Below are 17,729 nucleotides of genomic sequence, written 5' to 3'. Positions count from 1 at the left end.
GCCTCACCTTGTGATGGAGGCCAGGACCACAGGAGAGGTGGGAGCTGAGTCACTTTCACGAAAAGCGTAAGGGAGGAAAGGCACCAGGATGGCTCTTACCAGATTGAGGCGGAGCTGCAGGGCCTCGTGCATCATCTGCCGGGCCTTGGTGTCGTCTTGGTACCGTTCTTCTCTCCAGTTACTTAAAATCTAAATCAGAAAATACATGGAAAAACCAAAACCTTGTTTTTCTGTTAAAACTGACTTTTTCTCATATTCAAATTGAGCTATTCACTGACAGTCAAAAACAATTTTTTTTTTTTGAGGAAGATTAGCCCTGAGCTAACATCTGCTGCCAATCCTCCTATTTTTGCTGAGGAAGACTAGCCCTGAGCTAACATCCGTGCCTATCTTCCTCTACTTTATATGTGGGATGCCTGCCACAGCATGGCTTGCCAAGCGGTGCCATGTCCGCACCCGGGGTCCGAACCAGTGAACCCCAGGCTGCCAAAGCAGAACGTGTGAACTTCACCACTGAGCCACCGGGCCAGCCCCCAAAACAACTTCTTAGTTTAACACATTAACAAACAAAGCTAAAATAAAACTGTAGCTTTTCTCTCCTTCCTCTGCGCCAACAGAAATCTGGCTATTTCTTTGTTCGTTGCCTTTCTAGGTGGGAGAAGAAAACCCTTATTTAATTATATATCCTGTGAATAAGTCTTAGAAAATGCTTCAGAGGACCACCAAGTTAAGCTTAACAGAAAGAAAGATTATTTTCTAAACATATTATTTCACTGGTCTCATGAGAATTGGATAGACAGAATTACATTTTACATCAGTCCTGTGTTACATTTCTAGGGACATGCTATGAGCCCTAGCAAATGTACTATTTTGATGTTTATTGAAAGGGTGCTTGCTATCTCACAGACTTATCTTCCTTGACAAGTATGCTATTTTGAAAAATATGGCATCTTGGACATCCGTCAAGTGGCGTATCAATTTATAAAGTGAGCACTTCCTCACCCATTCAGACTAGTGTTGGGGAAGGGAAGGTTTGCTCAGGAAAAGCAAACCACAGATTCTGGGCAGCATGATGATACGAGCGAAAAAAAAACCAACACACTGGGCCCAGCCTGGTGGTCAAGTGGTTAAAGTTCTGCATGCTCCGCTTCAGCGGCCCAGGATCGCAGGTTTGGATCCCGGGCACAGACCTGTCCTGTGCCCGACCACACTGTGAAGGTGTCCCACATACGAAAAAACAGAGGAGGATTGTGACGGACATTAGCTCAGGGTGAATGTTCCTCAGGAAAAAAAAAAACAAGAACAAAGAAAAAACAACACACTGCCATGCTCTGAAACATGATGACTAAGGAGAATCCTCTTAAAAGAAGTGAAATGAGTCACATGCAGAAGTAACCCAGCCAACAGATGACCTGTGAGCACAGTGCAGGGGGAGGGGAGAGCACTTCCCAAATCTCTTGGAAAGATACGGCCCCCTCCCATGGCTGAATGAGGGGCGCAAGGCAGTTAACGAAACCCATGAGCTCTCACGGAGCTTCCATTCCAGTAGCAGAACGAATAAAAACAAGTATACCAAATGCTGTGAACCAGGGCAAGGGGACAGAGAATGAGCATGGTCCTCACTTAGACAGTGCTCAGGGAGGGTCTCCCTAAGGAGGTGACACCTGAGTGGAGACCTGAAGCAGTGAGGGAGCGGCCAGGCTGATGCGTGGTAGGAGAGCCTTCCAGGGGAGGGGAGAAAGATGGAAAGGCACTGCGACAGGGAGTTCAAGGAACAGCATCGTGACCGCTGCGGAAAGAGAGGAGTGAGCAGGCCGGGACCAGGAGGAAGCAAGGCAGGAGTGGGAGCCAGTGCCCAACCACGCAGGGCCTTACCAGCCCAGACTCTGGATTTTTATTGTAGGTGCAGTGACAAACACTGAAGCATTTTGGGCACTGGACAAATACGTGATTTATATTTAAAAAGGCTCACTCTGGCTGCTGTGAGAACAGACTCCCTATCCAAATGGCAGATGATGACGAGACGGCCAACAAGTGAAGTGTCCCTGCCATGTTCCTCCAGGACCATTCGAGGGAAAGACGTGGCATCATGAGCCACAGCACCACACGAGGGCTCCCAAGGCTCTGTGGCAGGATGAAACCCCCGCAGGGCCAACCCACCCACTCTGCTTGACGCCGCGCTCTCCCGTTTCTAATTCGGTCACTGGGTTTCCTCGTGGTGCACAGAACCCAAGTGCCCCAAAGAGGGACCAGGAGAGCTGTGGGTGGTGGAAAGGCAAAGTCCAAATTCTCTGTAAAGGAACCAAAATGCCTTCTGATTTGTAAACGAGCATCGTGTGCACTTGACTGGCATCAGTCTGGCTCTGGTAGTAAAATAAGTGAGTTCTGAACCTACAGAGCTCAAGCTGGGACCCTGCCTGACACGCGCAGGCCCAGTCGAGGACCTCACTGCCTCACCTACTGCAACCCAGATTGTCCAGGACCTCGCCCACGAGGCAGGGTCAGGAGAGGAGCAGACATGTCAAAGTGGACGTGCAGCATGCAAGGCATGACTTTTCTAGTCTATAGACATTTATCCAAAGCATAATCAATACTATAAAATTGATAATCTTGGGGTGACTAGAATGCCTGCCAGGAGAACAGGGCATGGATGGTGTGTCCTGCATCTACTCAAAACATGTTGTGCCCATATTAGTTTAACACCAGTAGGTGAAAGGAAAACAAATTAAGACCATTAGGAAAGTACTTGCCTGGCTTAATATTCTGCTATGCTTTACCTGATTAACTTGATTCTGGAGAGAGGTCAGGAGGCCTTCTCGCTGTTCATCTTGTCCCTTAAGGCAGGTAAGGACCAGTGAGAGGAATGGTTGTTGACTCAAAAGAGACATACTACAAAGGAAGTAATAACAGCAGATCGAGTTAGAAAGAATGGATTACTTCCTGTGCAGCATCAACTTCTTGCCCTCCAGTTGCTGGCGCTTCTTTATTTTACTGTTAGAAAAGGGAGGGCAGAAGTAAACAGCCAAAGACCACAGGAAAAGTTAAATTGCATCTCCACTAACAAGATTAACAGCCACTGTCGTGCGTCTAAATAATTTAATACACCTTCCTGCCCTTGAAGGCATTCCCAAAACAGCATAAATCCGTCCTGCCTATGAGTGTACAAGGGGCACAGGGAGAAGAGAACTTGTATTTCACGCCAAAGCCAAATTTTTAAAAACACACATCGAAGGAGTATCACTTTCTACACAGAACAAAATGAAAAATTGAGAAATTTCTCTCCCATGAAACTCTCATTTTAGGGTCCAGGAAGCTGGCCTATCCAATTGTTGAGCCTGTTTTATTCTTCAGCACATCTCTCAAGACCACACAGTTGGGCATGGCACAGCTAAGATTAGCACCTGGGTCCGAGGACTCCCAAACCAGTGCGCCTGCTAGCCCTCAGGTGCACAGCCCCACGGCCCACAGCCTCCACCTGTAAAGGGGTTTCAGGACATCTGGTAAAAATCCTACTATAAATTGGCATCTTATTAATATTTCTTCAATTATCAGAGAACAACTGATAAATGGTATTGACAAACTCATTGCTACATTGGAAAATGGAATACAATCATTCTTAAAGTGAGATGGAGGACAAAATATTTCAGTCGGCTTCACCTTACGGCAGCAGAACTGACTGAGCCTGACTTGGGAAGCACCTTCTTCAGACTCATAATACCACCTGTTCTCCCTGTGGGAAGCGAGGCAACGTGCCTACACTCGCCCATGAGCAAATAAACGTTGAGAATGAAAACTGAGTTATCCGGTTGGTTAATTAACACTGGCAAAGATGAGGAAACAACCATGTAACAAACAAAATATGTGTAAAGCTAGGTCTCTACTAAAATGTACGTTAGTGAGGGACACTGGGTCAGAAGTCAGACCAACTGGGTTGAAACCCCAGCCTGGAACGCCTTAGCTGTGTGTCCGTAAGAAATTTACTTAACCATTTGGGCCTCAGTTTCTTCATCTGTCAAAAGGGTATGCTAAGGAGAGCACCTACCACACACGATTGTGGTGAGATTTTAAAAGCTCAGTGTGTGAAATGAGTTTTATATCGGGAATGGCATTTCATAAGAACTCAATAAATGGCAGCTGCCAAAATACTATTAATTAGGGGACAAGAAATCTACATGTTCAGAATTTTTTAAAAATGGAATCATTATTACTCTTTACTCCTGGGGTGCTAAATTCACCATGTTTTCTCATTTGAGTATAGTTTTGTTCTTTCTCAAAGTTTTCAAAAATAATTATTTGAAATATTTTCTATGGCATAAAACAAATTAAGAAAATATTAAAGTTGGCAGCTTTCTACGTTTTACTATCTAGTCTAGAACAAGAGCCCTAAACACTAGAAATATTAGTGACTACTTCAGGGTCCAATATGATAGAATTATAAATAATTCTACGTATTTTAAACATAAATACCTAAGTAATAAAAAAATGGAAAGTCATTAAAAGTAGACTACAGGGACCAAGTGGATATCCAGATCTGATTCAGCAGGTGTGAAGTGGGGCTAGGAAGTCGGTGTTTTACCGGTTCAGCTGCGGTGTGGGTATATGGGCAGAACTGAGAACCAGGGTACTAAACATCATAACCTAGAGCTTTTTAGAAACAGAGTCTTGCCTAAGCGAATACTTTCAATTCCATCTTAAACCAACATTTCCATGGACTCTGGGTACAGTGACCGTGTACCTATGCAGGCTACTAGATTTTCTCAGTTGTACTTTAAACACCTACGGAAAGAGCCACACCTTTCAGCCGTACCTTTTCTGTTTCTGTCTGTCTCTTTCCTTCTTTGAAGAAGACCCCAAGTGCTGTCCCTTCTCGAGCTCCTCCCCAGCAGCTTTCAACACTCTGCCCTGCACAGAGGTCGGCAGCCTGGCAATGAGGGGGGCCACCAGCCACACGCCCCTGCGTTCAGAGGAACTAAAATCAGAAACAGGTGTTACACCCAAGGAGGCATCCTTTCTCTCTGCTCGCCCAGTCATAACAGAAAGTCCAACGCAAAACTTGTAGGCACGAGACATACCGATTACTCTAAAATTCCCTCTTATTCCGCTACTATCTTTCCTCTTGCCAAATATCAGACATTTGCACACACATTTCCATTCATGCTTATGGACAGCAAGGAAAGGTGGAGTTCTGGGAGGATACCGTAACTAAACTTTTAAAAAATCTATAAAAGCATTTTTCCATGATTCCGGCTCTCTGATAAGTAGCAGTCCTTTTGTCCAACAAGCAATACGCTTTTCTGCCATGGTTAAGATGTGACATGTTGAGATTATGTTTCAGCATACTAATAACTGATATTTAAATTCTTACAGTTCACTAGCTGTAATTTACCAAAATGCATACCAAAATGATGGAACGCAAGTCAACCTGCCTTTCACGACTATCATTTGTTCAAAACTGCCAATTAATAAAGATGGCAGAAAAAGTGTTCCCTATACAATGAAAACCACAGATCAGAGTAGCCTCGGGGATGCTGAAGAAATTAGCCCATCCTGAGTGTCCTCTGTGGTTCCACGGAGACTGAACCTAATTGACTTAATATCTAGAACACTGAGATACCATCGGCCCAGCAGTATCACCCGATAGCACATCATTAAACAATGACAAATGACACTTAGAAGTAACTGTTTTCTTCACATTTCTGCAGCTTTATCAGAAAACAACTCCATTTTGCAAATAAAATGGACTGTCACCTGTGGAAAATTAATGACAGCCTAATAAAACTACAGGACAAATACCTTAGAAAAGTCTTTATCCCATTCTGCCTTGTGCTACTTGCATCCGTACTTCCGACGCCGTTCGGGTTGAAGAGGCCCATCCCCGAACTGGAGGAGTTGTTGTTCAAGTCGGCAGACTGCTGGAACACCTCTATTGTTGCCTTCGCAATATTGTCCAATAAGTTGTTCATTTCGGCCACCGAACCAGAGCCCTAGAGTCAGACAGAGGGAGACTAGCACGCAGGTTTTACCTTCTCCTTGAATATCAACGTGGTCTTTCTTGCTTTTCATAAAATTTTATCCACATCCATGCTTTCAATCTATACTCACAGGGTCCTTCAAGCACTGCTTGATCATCAACTGAAGTTCTAGCCAGGACTGCCTCAGTGTCCACTGCTCTAGATTCTGGGGAAAATGGCAAGAATTAGCACATTAGGAATCCTGAACATGTCTTCACATACAGTAATCCCTTGCAGTAGTCCCTGCCTCAAGAAAGAGTAGAATAAGCATATACAGTAAAGGGATTTATATGGATCACAAGGCTTCCACCAAGTCTATTACACATATTCACTGTAGACACAAAGAAATAAACAGCAACATTAAGATAATGTGCGTCACTCAGCCAGCACCGGAAATACCTAAGACAAGCGTTTCTTCTCTCAGAATCTATTTATGTAACCAATCTCATTCCAAAATGACTTTGACACTTTTTGAATATACAATATTTAAGACAGTCCCTCCACAAAACTTATTTTTCATGTAAATACAGCAGTGACTTAAAATATCAACATTTATGTAATGATTGTATACAATTTTCAGGATCTATATCTACCCAGCAACAAAGTGTGGCAATTATACACGAAAGAGAATTGAGGAAATAAAAATCAGAATTAATTGAAGAACGAGCAATGAAAAAAAAAAGAGAGATCAGCTCTTGTCATAATCACAAAGTGTGTGTCAGACAACAGAAACACAACCTTTAGACTATCACACTCACCTGAAGGATGCGCTTAATGTGCTGTCTTTGCAAGTTGTCCCCCTCAGGACATTCTTTAATGCCATGAGGATAGCAGATAAGCTGTAGCAACTTCTGCGCTTGCATGTTGGACAGCACAGGGTCCAGTATAAGCTCTTTGTCTGTGCATAATCTTTCAGGTTCTTTTAAGCAATGTTCTCCTACCCATTCCTAAAAATAATATAGCACTTAGACTGGCAGGCATAGGCTTTCTGTATGCATGCGTAATAGGTACAACATTCATGGTGCACAGACAGGAATATTCCAACTAAAAAAATACTACATAAAAAAGTAGGCGGCAAAAGTTTTCGAAACAAATTTCCAGTATTTTAACTTCTTAAAAATATAAAGTAGAACCTTGGTTAAAGAAAACTAAAGAAAAAAACAGACATGCAAAAAAGTAAAGGAAAGTGAAGAAAATATTGGTATGTGTTTTCCTTTGGAAAATGGAAGCTTGCTCCAAGAACTGCTTTGTAAGGATTTTTTCTTAACTTGCTATAAAATGGTAAAGATTCTATATCATATTATGTATTCCATCATTTTTATGGAATGCTATAATTATACTATATTCCACTGAACAGAACATAGGATAACATTTAGAAAACTGCCTTCCTTGTTGATATCATTATGAATGTTACTATTATAAGTAAATATTTGTGCACGTCTATTCTCTGTACAATTATTTTTTCAGGATAATTTCATACATGTGCAATTGCTGGGTCAAGGACCACAGCAAAAATTTAAAGCCAATTGATGTATGTGGCTAACTGCCCTCCAAGAGTTTCTACCAATTTAAACCCCTATCACCTTTTCTCCACCATTTTTCCAAAGGAAAACTCTTACACTAAATGGGGTAAGAAGTCATCAGCAGTACCAGAGCCCTATTTGAACCCAGATCTGCTTCAGATGAAACCTGCTTCTTTTTTTTTTTTTTTGAGGAAGATTAGCCCTGAGCTAACTACTGCCAACCTTCCGCTTTTTGCTGAGGAAGTCTGGCCCTGAGCTAATATCCATGCCCATCTTCCTCTACTTTATATGTAGGATGACTACCACAGCATGGTTTTTTGCCAAGCAGTGCCATGTCCACACCCAGGATCCGAACCGGTGAACCCTGGGCCGCCGAGAAGCGGAATGTGCGAACTTAACCACTGCACCACCTGGCTGGCCCCGAAACCTGTTTCTTAACCACTGCACCAGTGGCTCAACGCTGGGTGTCCACTAAAAACACCTGGGAAGCTTGTTAAAAATCCAAAGCCCAGCCCCACATCAGATCAATTAAATCAATCTCAGGTGGTGGGCCCCAGACATCAGTAATTTTTTTCTTCGTATCAAAGATTTTTTAGGGGCCAGCCCCCAAGGCGTAGTGGTTAAGTTCAGCATGTTCTGCTTCAGCAGCCCGGGTTCACAGGTTTAGATTCTGCGAGTGAACCTAAACCACTTGTCAGCCACGCTGTGGCAGCAACCCACAGATAAAGCAGAGGAAGGCTGGCACAGGTGTGTGCTCAGGGTTAATCTTCTTCAGCAAAAAGCTTTTTAAAATTAAAAAAAATTTAATTCCCCAGGTGATTGGAACGTGCACCCACAGTTAGGCACCAATGCACAACTCAACACCCTCTCAACACCCGTATGGCTATTTAGCTAACTTTCACCACAGATACAACACGCCTTAATAAAAACATGATCCTGTCTACAGCAAAGTGAAAAAGAGTGTGTATGCTAGACCACACTTTTTTATATGAAAGTGAAATGAAAAAGAAAAACAACATGGAAAGATAAAACCAGAAAACAATGAAACTGACCACCCAGAGCAGGGAGGGACAAAGGGCAGAAAGGACAAGGGAAAGAGGACACCATGCTGAGTACACCTTTTTGCACAGCTGACTTTTGAAGCATGTATTCTAAAGACAGAGCTGGGAACAAAAAGAAATCTAAACCAAGTGCAAACAGAAACAACTTTATTTCAAGTGAATAACATATCTACACTGAAGGAGAAAGTTCAAATAACTTTTTAACACAATACTGTAAACTCTCAGGGAAAAAAGAACTACAAACAAATCTTCAACCTCCTTCAGGAGGCTTGTTTCCCCAGTAGTGGACACGCAGCAATTCTGAAGCCACCACAGGTGTCTTGTAGAATTCAGCAGATGAGTAAATGGGTTGATGTCATTGGGAACCATGGTCCTCACTGGGCAAGAGGGCGATATTAATACGGAACGGGGGATGCAAAGCACTTTGTGGGGTCGGACTGGAATTGGAGACATCAGTATGAACTCGTGTCTATGCACACACACATTTACGTGTATGGATGTATTTTTTTTTTTTTCCCTAGCTCTGTTGCTGAAACGGCCTAGAAGCAATGAGCACACATTGCCCATAGCAATGAGCTCACACAGGGCCCCCATCTTGGATTCTAAATACCACCCTCTACTAAACAAACAGGGTTCCTGGAGGAATGAGTAATTCTAGGTCCAAGGCAGGGAAAGTACAAGACAGGCCAGAAAGTAAGAAAATACTTCAAAAAGTAAATAAATAAAAGATGGATATAAAATATAAATAACACAAGAACCAGCACACAAAGATTCCCATTGAAAAAATCTCGGGCAATTTGAACGTGAAAATAACTAACCACAGTATATTATGACCCATTTGGATAATAAATAAAGATGAATAAGTAAGGAAAAAGTAAATAAGTTACGCTCTCCTTAGAGTAGAATGCAAACTGATAATTGTGGAGGGAGTGGAGGAGTCTGGGAAAAAAAATCACCGGTTTGCAAGAATCATAGTAAAGACTGGTTTGGACAAGAATCAAAAGGATGCTTTATGGGAGATGGGGGTCTCATGAGGAGCAGAATATTGGCATTGTCTCAAAGTGTCTCCCCAAAGACTGCTGATTAATTGCAAGGGGAAAAATGATAATTATACAGTAGAGAAATCTTGAAACCATACAATGGAGACACTTTGATCAAAATTAACATCACCAGTGAGGTGCAAATAGACATCAGCTTCCTTCAGCTGTGATTACCTGAGAAGGACACATTATTTCTGTAGTGTCTTGGCCAGGAATACATAATCTGAAGCTAATTTACGGGAAACTTCAGACAAATGCAACATTATTGGGATAATTGACAAAATTGGAATGTGGCCTATAAGTGAGAAAAAAATCACTGTACGAATGCTAAATTTCCTGATTTGTGTATTTTAGTTTTGTTAATAAATAAGTGCTAAAGTATTAAAAAGTAAAAAAGAATAATGTATGCCATCTACTCTCAAGTGGTTCAGCAAAAAAACTTAAGTATATACATTCACACACATAAAGAGAATTATGAAGCACGTGTGGCAAAACGTAAAAAATTAGTGAATCTACATAAAGGATATACTACAGTTCTTTTTTATTACTGCAACTTTTCAGCAAATTTGAAATTATTTCAAAATAAGGTTAGCAGGGAAAAAAGGACCACCTATGTACAAGTTTCCTACAATAGTGACCCTCTCTCTAAAAGAACAGTTACATATTCAAAGCTGAAGGCAAATTAAGTCTAAAGAGTACCTGTTGACAGATAGTCCTCAGTACGTATCTAGCATATTCTCTTAAATTGGCAGTTTCTATGGAAATGCTTTTCCCACAAGACTTTGAATGTTGTGAGGCAGTCCAGATGTCATCAGCATTCCCATCACGTCGTAAACCCCTCATGGTGAAGTCGTCATTCTTTAAAGAGCTGACATTGTTATTGCCAATTTTGGCATCTCCTAAATAACAAAATCACAAAAGCAAAATCACAGAAGTTCAAAATATCGCCAAATATTTGAGTAGTAAATGAGGCAAGGCTTCAGGGATCTAAAACACATGAATGCTATCATTATTGCACAGCCAGTTGTTCAGCAGTAGAGAGATAGGATCAAAAGAATTCGAGAACGCAGAGCAGTTTCATCAGACATGGGGAAAGACAAGTTCAAGACTCATTCCTTATTTTGTTTACAGAATTAAGTACGCTTTCATCAAACTTGGAAAGGCCATTGTCAATCACACTTAATAATCACACAACACTGATTTCACCAATATTTCAAGCATAAATGTATTCAAATTCATTTGACTTATAGACAAGGAAAAAATGAGTTACTCACCCTTCTAGATGTCCCTTTGCCATTTCTTCTCTTACAATGACTTATTTTCTATCCATAGGTCAAGAGAAAAGTTTTGCCTTAGCCCACCTTACTATCAACTTCTTGACAAGAGAGATTTATTTCCCTGGGAATGGAAAAGGGCAGTGCATACTAAGGAAGCCCTGGAACACAGGGCAGTCAGAATAACCCATGACTTTCACTTTCCTCTCCGTAAACATCCAAAGTAGAAAACCTCACCTGACCAATCTCTAAGGGACTCTGTAAAATGAAGCTAAGGAAGGCGTTTTCCTTATCACAAAGTTCTAGGGGGAAAAACTGAGCAGAATGGTTGAATTGCTGGAAATAAGAAATCTTCTCTAGACGTGGAAGACAAGTAACTGTCATATTTTAACATGTTGTGGTAATAAAGATGGCCAAATGACAACAGAGCCTCCAAGCTTTGGCCTGTTACCCAGAGGATCATGAGGTTTGAACAAGAAAATTTCCTGGAAACACTAAGTGAGTTTAGATGAGGCCCTCACTGCCCCACTGTGAGCGAAACCAAGCCCAGGGCAGGGCAAAAAGCCTTTTAAAACCCACAGGTTCAAGCAAGAAAAACCTTTGACTCTGCTACAAAAATTTGAAAAACTGGAATGGCTTAGGACATATTTACTTATAAAATCGTTAAGGGGGGAGGAATAAATATACATTTTAACTCATCAATATCTTGCTAAATATTAGCATACATTTCTCATTACAATACACATACGGAAAGTACTAACTTCACCCTGAGGAGTTTACTTAATTCAACAGAGCTCTTCAGGAGCTGAAAGAAAGACCAGATTCTACGTGTATCAAAATTTAGCATGCTTTCTCCAACCTGTGGGGACATAAACAACTATTTTTATACCTTAAGTTAAACTAGTATAGAAATTAGAGACCCAATTCTATAAAACAGTCCTATCTCCCTAACTTGAAACAGATCCTGGTGGATAGGACTTGAGAGAACACGGGTTTAGGAAGTAGTGAGGTAGATAAGTTAAAACTTCTGTAAAAACAAAAAGAAAGAACACTTCTGCCAATCCCAGACGAGGAGATCCGCATTCAGTTCAGATGTTAAGATGACACAGAAGGTCTTGGAGGCTATGCCAGAACCTTCTGCCATCGTATTGACAATAGAACAAATAGAGTGTTCAGTGACTGCCTGGTCCAGTTCAACTGGCCTGATCCTGACTTCTCAGACCCCAAGGACACTCCAATACTTAGGAAACTGCAGAATTTACCAAGAACTGAGGCCAAATAAAAAGGCCAAGAAGAGGTAATCAAAGAAAAATGAACTGGTAATTATGCACGGATATTAAAATACAGCTATTTGGATATTTAAAGAGGTTGGGAAATTTTCCTTGGGATTGGACCAGTCCTCCAAATCAAGGAGACAGAATCTAAATTGCACTCATCTTGGTTTCTGCCATTAAAATGTCTACCACTTATGCAGTCACATTCCAACATTAGTTTATTGAAAACTTACTATTTAGTTTCTCTGATAGGCTTTGGAGATAACACAGCAAAAAAGTGAGTCCCTGACTTCACTGTCTCTACATTTATTTATTAAATAGAATTGACCAGCCATCTTTCCTTTCAAGCATCATCAGAGTAGAGCAATCTTACATACTGAAACAAGCATTTAACGTTGGCTCTGTAACACTCCAAGCTCATGAGCTCAGAGAAGAGGCTGGGGCCCTTCATGTGGCTCTATCTTTCCCCTTTTACTACAAAATCCATGGGCATGTCACAGTATATACATGTATGTGTGTGTGTGTGTGTGTGTGTGTGTGTGTATAGATAGTTAAGGGTTTTTTTAACGTGAACTTTTTTTTTTTAAAGATTTTATTTTTTTCCTTTTTCTCCCCAAAGCCCCCTAGTACATAGTTGTATATTCTTCGTTGTGGGTCCTTCTAGTTGTGGCATGTGGGACGCTGCCTCACCGTGGTTTGATGAGCAGTGCCATGTCCGCGCCCAGGATTCGAACCAACGAAACACTGGGCCGCCTGCAGCAGAACGTGCGAACTTAACCACTCGGCCACGGGGCCAGCCCCTAACGTGAACTTTTAATTATGTGTTTTATGAAAACTCTGTTATCCTTCCTTGTCACCAAGTAACACTTGTCAAGTAGTAGTATAAAGGGGCAGGGTGTATTCTCAAATATGTTCCATCAGACTCATCTAAAACGACCCCATCCACTCAGTAATTTCTCTTCTCATCAAAGGGAGCTCCTTTGGAACCCAATAGATAACGTTTGCTCGGTTAAGGCTAAACGAGGAGACCCAAAGTTGGAATGAGACAGTGTGAATTCAAGAGTTCGTAATCATTCAAATCCTAAACGATCTATAGAATAAAGACGTCTTCAGGTATTGCACCATAAATGAACAGAAAAGGCAGTACTACTACTCCAGGAGAACATATACCAATAAGGATATAAAAGACATCTCGGACATTATGAATTAAATGGAAAAAAACTGTGATATCTAATATTGATTTTTATCAGTAATATCAATATCATTGCAATTATCACCTGATTCGTGAAAAAACTAAGATGGAAGTATATAAACTCATTCAGGGTCACCACAGAAGCAGAAACACTAAGATTAAGACTCGGGTCTTCTGGTGTTCTACTCCTGGAATATAACAGGAGATTCAGACCCTTGGTCAGACCACCAAGTCATCCGCGTCCATCACGAAGTGTGAGTTGTGCCAATCAGTGAAGGCAAAACAACCCTGTGGGTCTAAGGATCTCTACTACAAGAGAATGAGACATCCTGAAGTTAAAATGCCACAAAAAAGGATTATATTTAAATTACCCCAGAATTGTAGGTAAGGGACAGACTCCTCAGAGTCTAACTGAACTTGGACTTGGGGAAAGCCAACTAATTTTTCCAGGAAAACAAAGAAAAAACATGGTTCTAATAATATTAACTAGAATTAAACCTGAACACAAATCATTTTGCCTCCGTTTCCGGTGATTAACGAAGCTTAGTGCCAGGATAGCCTTACCAAGCATCATAATTGCTTTTAAGACAGCAAACACAGCTCCCACTTCGATACTGTTGTGAGCAGCAGCCAAGAGGTGTCTATCACAAGATGATCTTATTCCGGGGAAAGGTTTCCCTATGAGAACAACAAACCTTTACTAGTCTCATCACCATCATTAACAGTCTTTTGTAACCATTTACAGTCAGCAGGGCCTTTCATTGCTAGACTGTGGGCGCCTAATTGCCATTAGCTAGCTTTAATTGATGCTTCGCGGATTCATAAGAACACTGCCAGTATTCCTTACTTAACCTTTTGTTTTTAATTATTAAACAATGTCTTTGCTCTTTAGAGAGATGTATCAAAAGAATTAGTAGGACTTTCATCCACTTATGCTGATTGTTACCCACACACACAATGATATGAAAATGATCTTTAGGAACAGACTTCATTAACATCCCCAGAATTCTTATCTTTGTTCTTTTACCTTACTGAAAGAATAAATGAATCACCATTGCCCTAAGCTGCTATGGCGTGGTTCATAACCGACATACATGGTATGTTACAGGATCATGCTGCCCACTAGCATGGCTTGGCCTAAGAGCAAAAGTATTTTTATTGTTTATTAACTCTTGATTTGAGTTTCTCAATACATCCTGATATTACATAAATGAAAGTTGCTGACAGCCTTCTCAATGGCATTATTGCACATCTTCATCAGCCCTGAAGCAAGCCCACCAAAATCAGGAAGGAAATTTCAGAATGGACAGCCTCCTTGGTCATTTTAGAACCTACGGCTCCAAATAAAAACGGAATCAGAGATTTTTCAGCTGTCTGCTCACCGGTAGCTTGAGGTAATAAGCAGGCCTGGGGAGCTCGGAAGAGATGAAGCAGGAGTCGGCATGTCATTCTCGCCCCAGGCTCAGCATCCGCATCTCCACAAGCTGGGAAAGCGGGATTTGAACAGCCAGTTACCTAACACATTCAGGAACATGTCTTCCGGTGTTCTATTAAACTAAATTTCCTGGAATAATTTAAATAAATTCCCCTTAAGGTAAAAGTAAGATGCTGGCTATGCTTTTCTGAGAAACCTGACGCTTCCTCAAAAACAGAACCAAAACAGTAGTTTCTACCTTTTCCACAGGGATCCATCACTACTTCGTATGCACCAACATTCACAATTCTAGCATCCTCACCTTGATGCCACACCACCACCCAATGCATGCACCCTTAAGCTCTTCCTTTGCTGTGTTTTCACAGTTAGAAACCATCTCCCCTCCCCCAGCCAACAAGCACACACCAAACGCCTCCTGGACGCTGCCATACCTGCTGCTAGGAGAGAGGGCAGGGCAACATGCTGCACGACGTCCTCCAGCGAGAAACACTGTCGTGCTATCAGGATAGCAATGAAAGTAGCTAATGAATCATGGAAGGAAAGGTCACTCACCTTCAAGAAAAACATTGACACGTTTTAATACCTAACATCCTGTAAGTAATATCCAAGATTAATTTCTAAGAGAATGTAGGCAATATCAGTAAGATCTCGAATCCCAAAATGAGCCATAGAGTGAAGTGATAACTTACTGTGACCACCGTCCCCTAGGCCCTATTTGTACTGTGTAAGACAAAGAAGGAGGTTTGCCCACATCCCAATGCCATAAAAAGATACGAGCTTTATCTCGAGTATATGTCATCGAAAAACAAAGCAACAAAAAAGCAAAACTGAGAAATCCCTAAAAGATGTGGCATAAATAAAACTTTTTAGCAGAATGCAGCACCATCTGTCATTTAAGGGTAACCATTAGGAAGCAAGGGAAAACGAGGAGGTTCCCCTGATTGAGAAGCAAGCCTGGATGATATTTTGGAGCTCTTGTCAGGCATAACAAAGAATGAGTCTTTAATATACTTAAAGTACTTTTAAAAACAATTCTGAAAATTTCCAATTGACTCCTAAATTTAAAAAGAGAGAAAGAGAGAAAAGAGGAGGAAAATTAATGCATTCAGAGTGAGATCTCTACCTTTACAGATCTCACAAGAAGGCAGAAAATAGCAGCCTTCACGTTAAGCTGAACCATGTGCCAGTGACTATGGTGAGCGATTTACAAAGATCACCTCATTTAACAGCACAACACCATGAGGCTCATACAAAGCGGAGCTAAAGTGTAACAAAAGCAAGCAAGAGGTTAAGGAACAATGTTGAAGATAAAAATTTGGGTCTTTTCTAAATGGAAAAGTAGGCCACAGATACAAGTTTTATACCTAAAATCCTAGGTGCTCATAGAACAGAGTAGGACTTCACCCACCCTCGAGATACCAGAACTTGGAAGTAAACTTTCAGTGGGGAGGTAGTTTTTAAAATGTATAAAGTTCTTCCATACGTAAGTTATATTAACAAACAACATGGACGGCTCCAAGACGTGACAGGCAGAAATAGATAAACAAAGACTCAAGACGGATTTTTAGAAAATTCACACATCATGGACCCAAGATGATACTCAAGGAAATCTGTGATACATGACAAGCGTCTCCTCATCACCTTCCAGACAGTCACTAGGAAAGACGGGACACCCAAGTGCATCTGAGCCTGGACATCCTTACACAACACAAGGGAGTCTGTATTCTTACAGTGCACTTTGATCTTAAGGAAACAAAGTGATTCTCTTCAGAACGTAAATGCTTTAGTTAAATTATGTCCTGTGCCGTGAGGTACCCAAGGCACTTGGTAAAAACTAGGAACCAACAACCCTGAAGAGACAATACATAAGAAATCTCAGCTAACCGAGGAGACTCTTGGCATCTCTGCTGTAGACTAAGCTATCTATTTTATTTAAGTTTTTTATTTATTTAATCCTTGGCAATCACACTCTAGTCTATTGCATTTGGAGAGAGAAAGAAAAAATATCCTACAACATTTCAGTAAAGGGTCTAGTCAATTAAAGAAAAATTACTAACTAAATAATTAATTGCACAGGTGAGTTTTTAAATGAAAAAGAAAACTTACATCTACAGTGCAAAGTACATCATTAAACCCCCACACGTGATTTGAAGAACAACAGAGGGCCTTGAGGACACCCAGCCACTCTGAACTGAGGACGGTGCAGCAAGCTGTCAGCTCAGAGGAGAAGTTGGCTATGTCATTAATCCTAGAAAGAAGAAAAAGAGCATAGTAGAAAGCAGCAAAAGGGAAGCACGCATGTGCAATATACTTAAGGAACACATATTTCCCTACCATCGAGCAAGTGATTCATTTCTTATATTCAAGGACATAACAAATACCCAACTTGTCAAATAACCTAGCGGATCTGGAACAAAAGATAAAAGTACATGGCTTCAAATGTCTTCTACTACTTAATCCTGTCGAGCCACACAAACTAATCAGTACAGATGTTAATTACCATATTTTTAAGTCTGTGAACAAATGTGACCTATAAATTTACATTTTCTAAAAATTCAATTAGTTTATTGAGGTAACACAGTTTATACCATTATATACATTTCAGGTGCGCATCATTACATTTCTGTATAGACTACAGCATGCTTACCACCCAACATCCCGGTGCCATCTGTCACTGCACCCATGTGCCCTTTTATCCCTTTCGCCCCCCCCACCCCTCTCCCTCTGGTACCACCACTCTCTTCTCCATATCTATGGGGTTTTTTGTTGGTGGTGGTGGTGCTGCTGTTTTTAATCTTCCAACATATGAGTGTAATCACACAGTATTTGGCTTTATCCATCTGACTTATTTCTTTTAGCATAATACACTCAAGGTCCATCCACATTGTCACAAATGGCAAGATTTCATCTTTTTATGGG

General features: G+C 41.1%; 2 protein-coding genes across 13 annotated transcripts in view; one reads left to right on the top strand and one right to left on the bottom strand.

Annotated features, from left to right (window-relative positions):
- The window catches only part of MED12L (mediator complex subunit 12L), a 312,345-nt gene that overhangs the window by 42,303 nt on the left and 252,313 nt on the right, over positions 1–17,729 (bottom strand). For 10 of the 11 annotated variants that reach the window (XM_070493672.1, XM_070493674.1, XM_070493668.1 and 7 more), the window contains 11 exons: positions 16,917–17,058; positions 15,242–15,362; positions 14,758–14,859; positions 13,940–14,053; positions 10,335–10,534; positions 6,770–6,958; positions 6,103–6,177; positions 5,794–5,984; positions 4,808–4,969; positions 2,778–2,889; positions 100–189 (listed from right to left, as the gene is read on the bottom strand). In XM_070493672.1, coding sequence (XP_070349773.1) covers positions 100–189; positions 2,778–2,889; positions 4,808–4,969; positions 5,794–5,984; positions 6,103–6,177; positions 6,770–6,958; positions 10,335–10,534; positions 13,940–14,053; positions 14,758–14,859; positions 15,242–15,362; positions 16,917–17,058 — 1,498 coding nt within the window. The remainder of the gene's footprint in view (positions 1–99; positions 190–2,777; positions 2,890–4,807; positions 4,970–5,793; positions 5,985–6,102; positions 6,178–6,769; positions 6,959–10,334; positions 10,535–13,939; positions 14,054–14,757; positions 14,860–15,241; positions 15,363–16,916; positions 17,059–17,729) is intronic. The other variant, XM_070493670.1, reaches the window with a different exon arrangement.
- Positions 1–17,729, top strand: part of P2RY12 (purinergic receptor P2Y12) — a 51,922-nt gene that overhangs the window by 2,065 nt on the left and 32,128 nt on the right. The window lies entirely within an intron of this gene.

The sequence above is a fragment of the Equus asinus genome, chromosome 21 (assembly GCF_041296235.1).
Source record: "Equus asinus isolate D_3611 breed Donkey chromosome 21, EquAss-T2T_v2, whole genome shotgun sequence".
Taxonomy (NCBI): Eukaryota; Metazoa; Chordata; class Mammalia; order Perissodactyla; family Equidae; genus Equus; species Equus asinus.
This window is presented reverse-complemented; position numbering and strand designations above follow the sequence as displayed.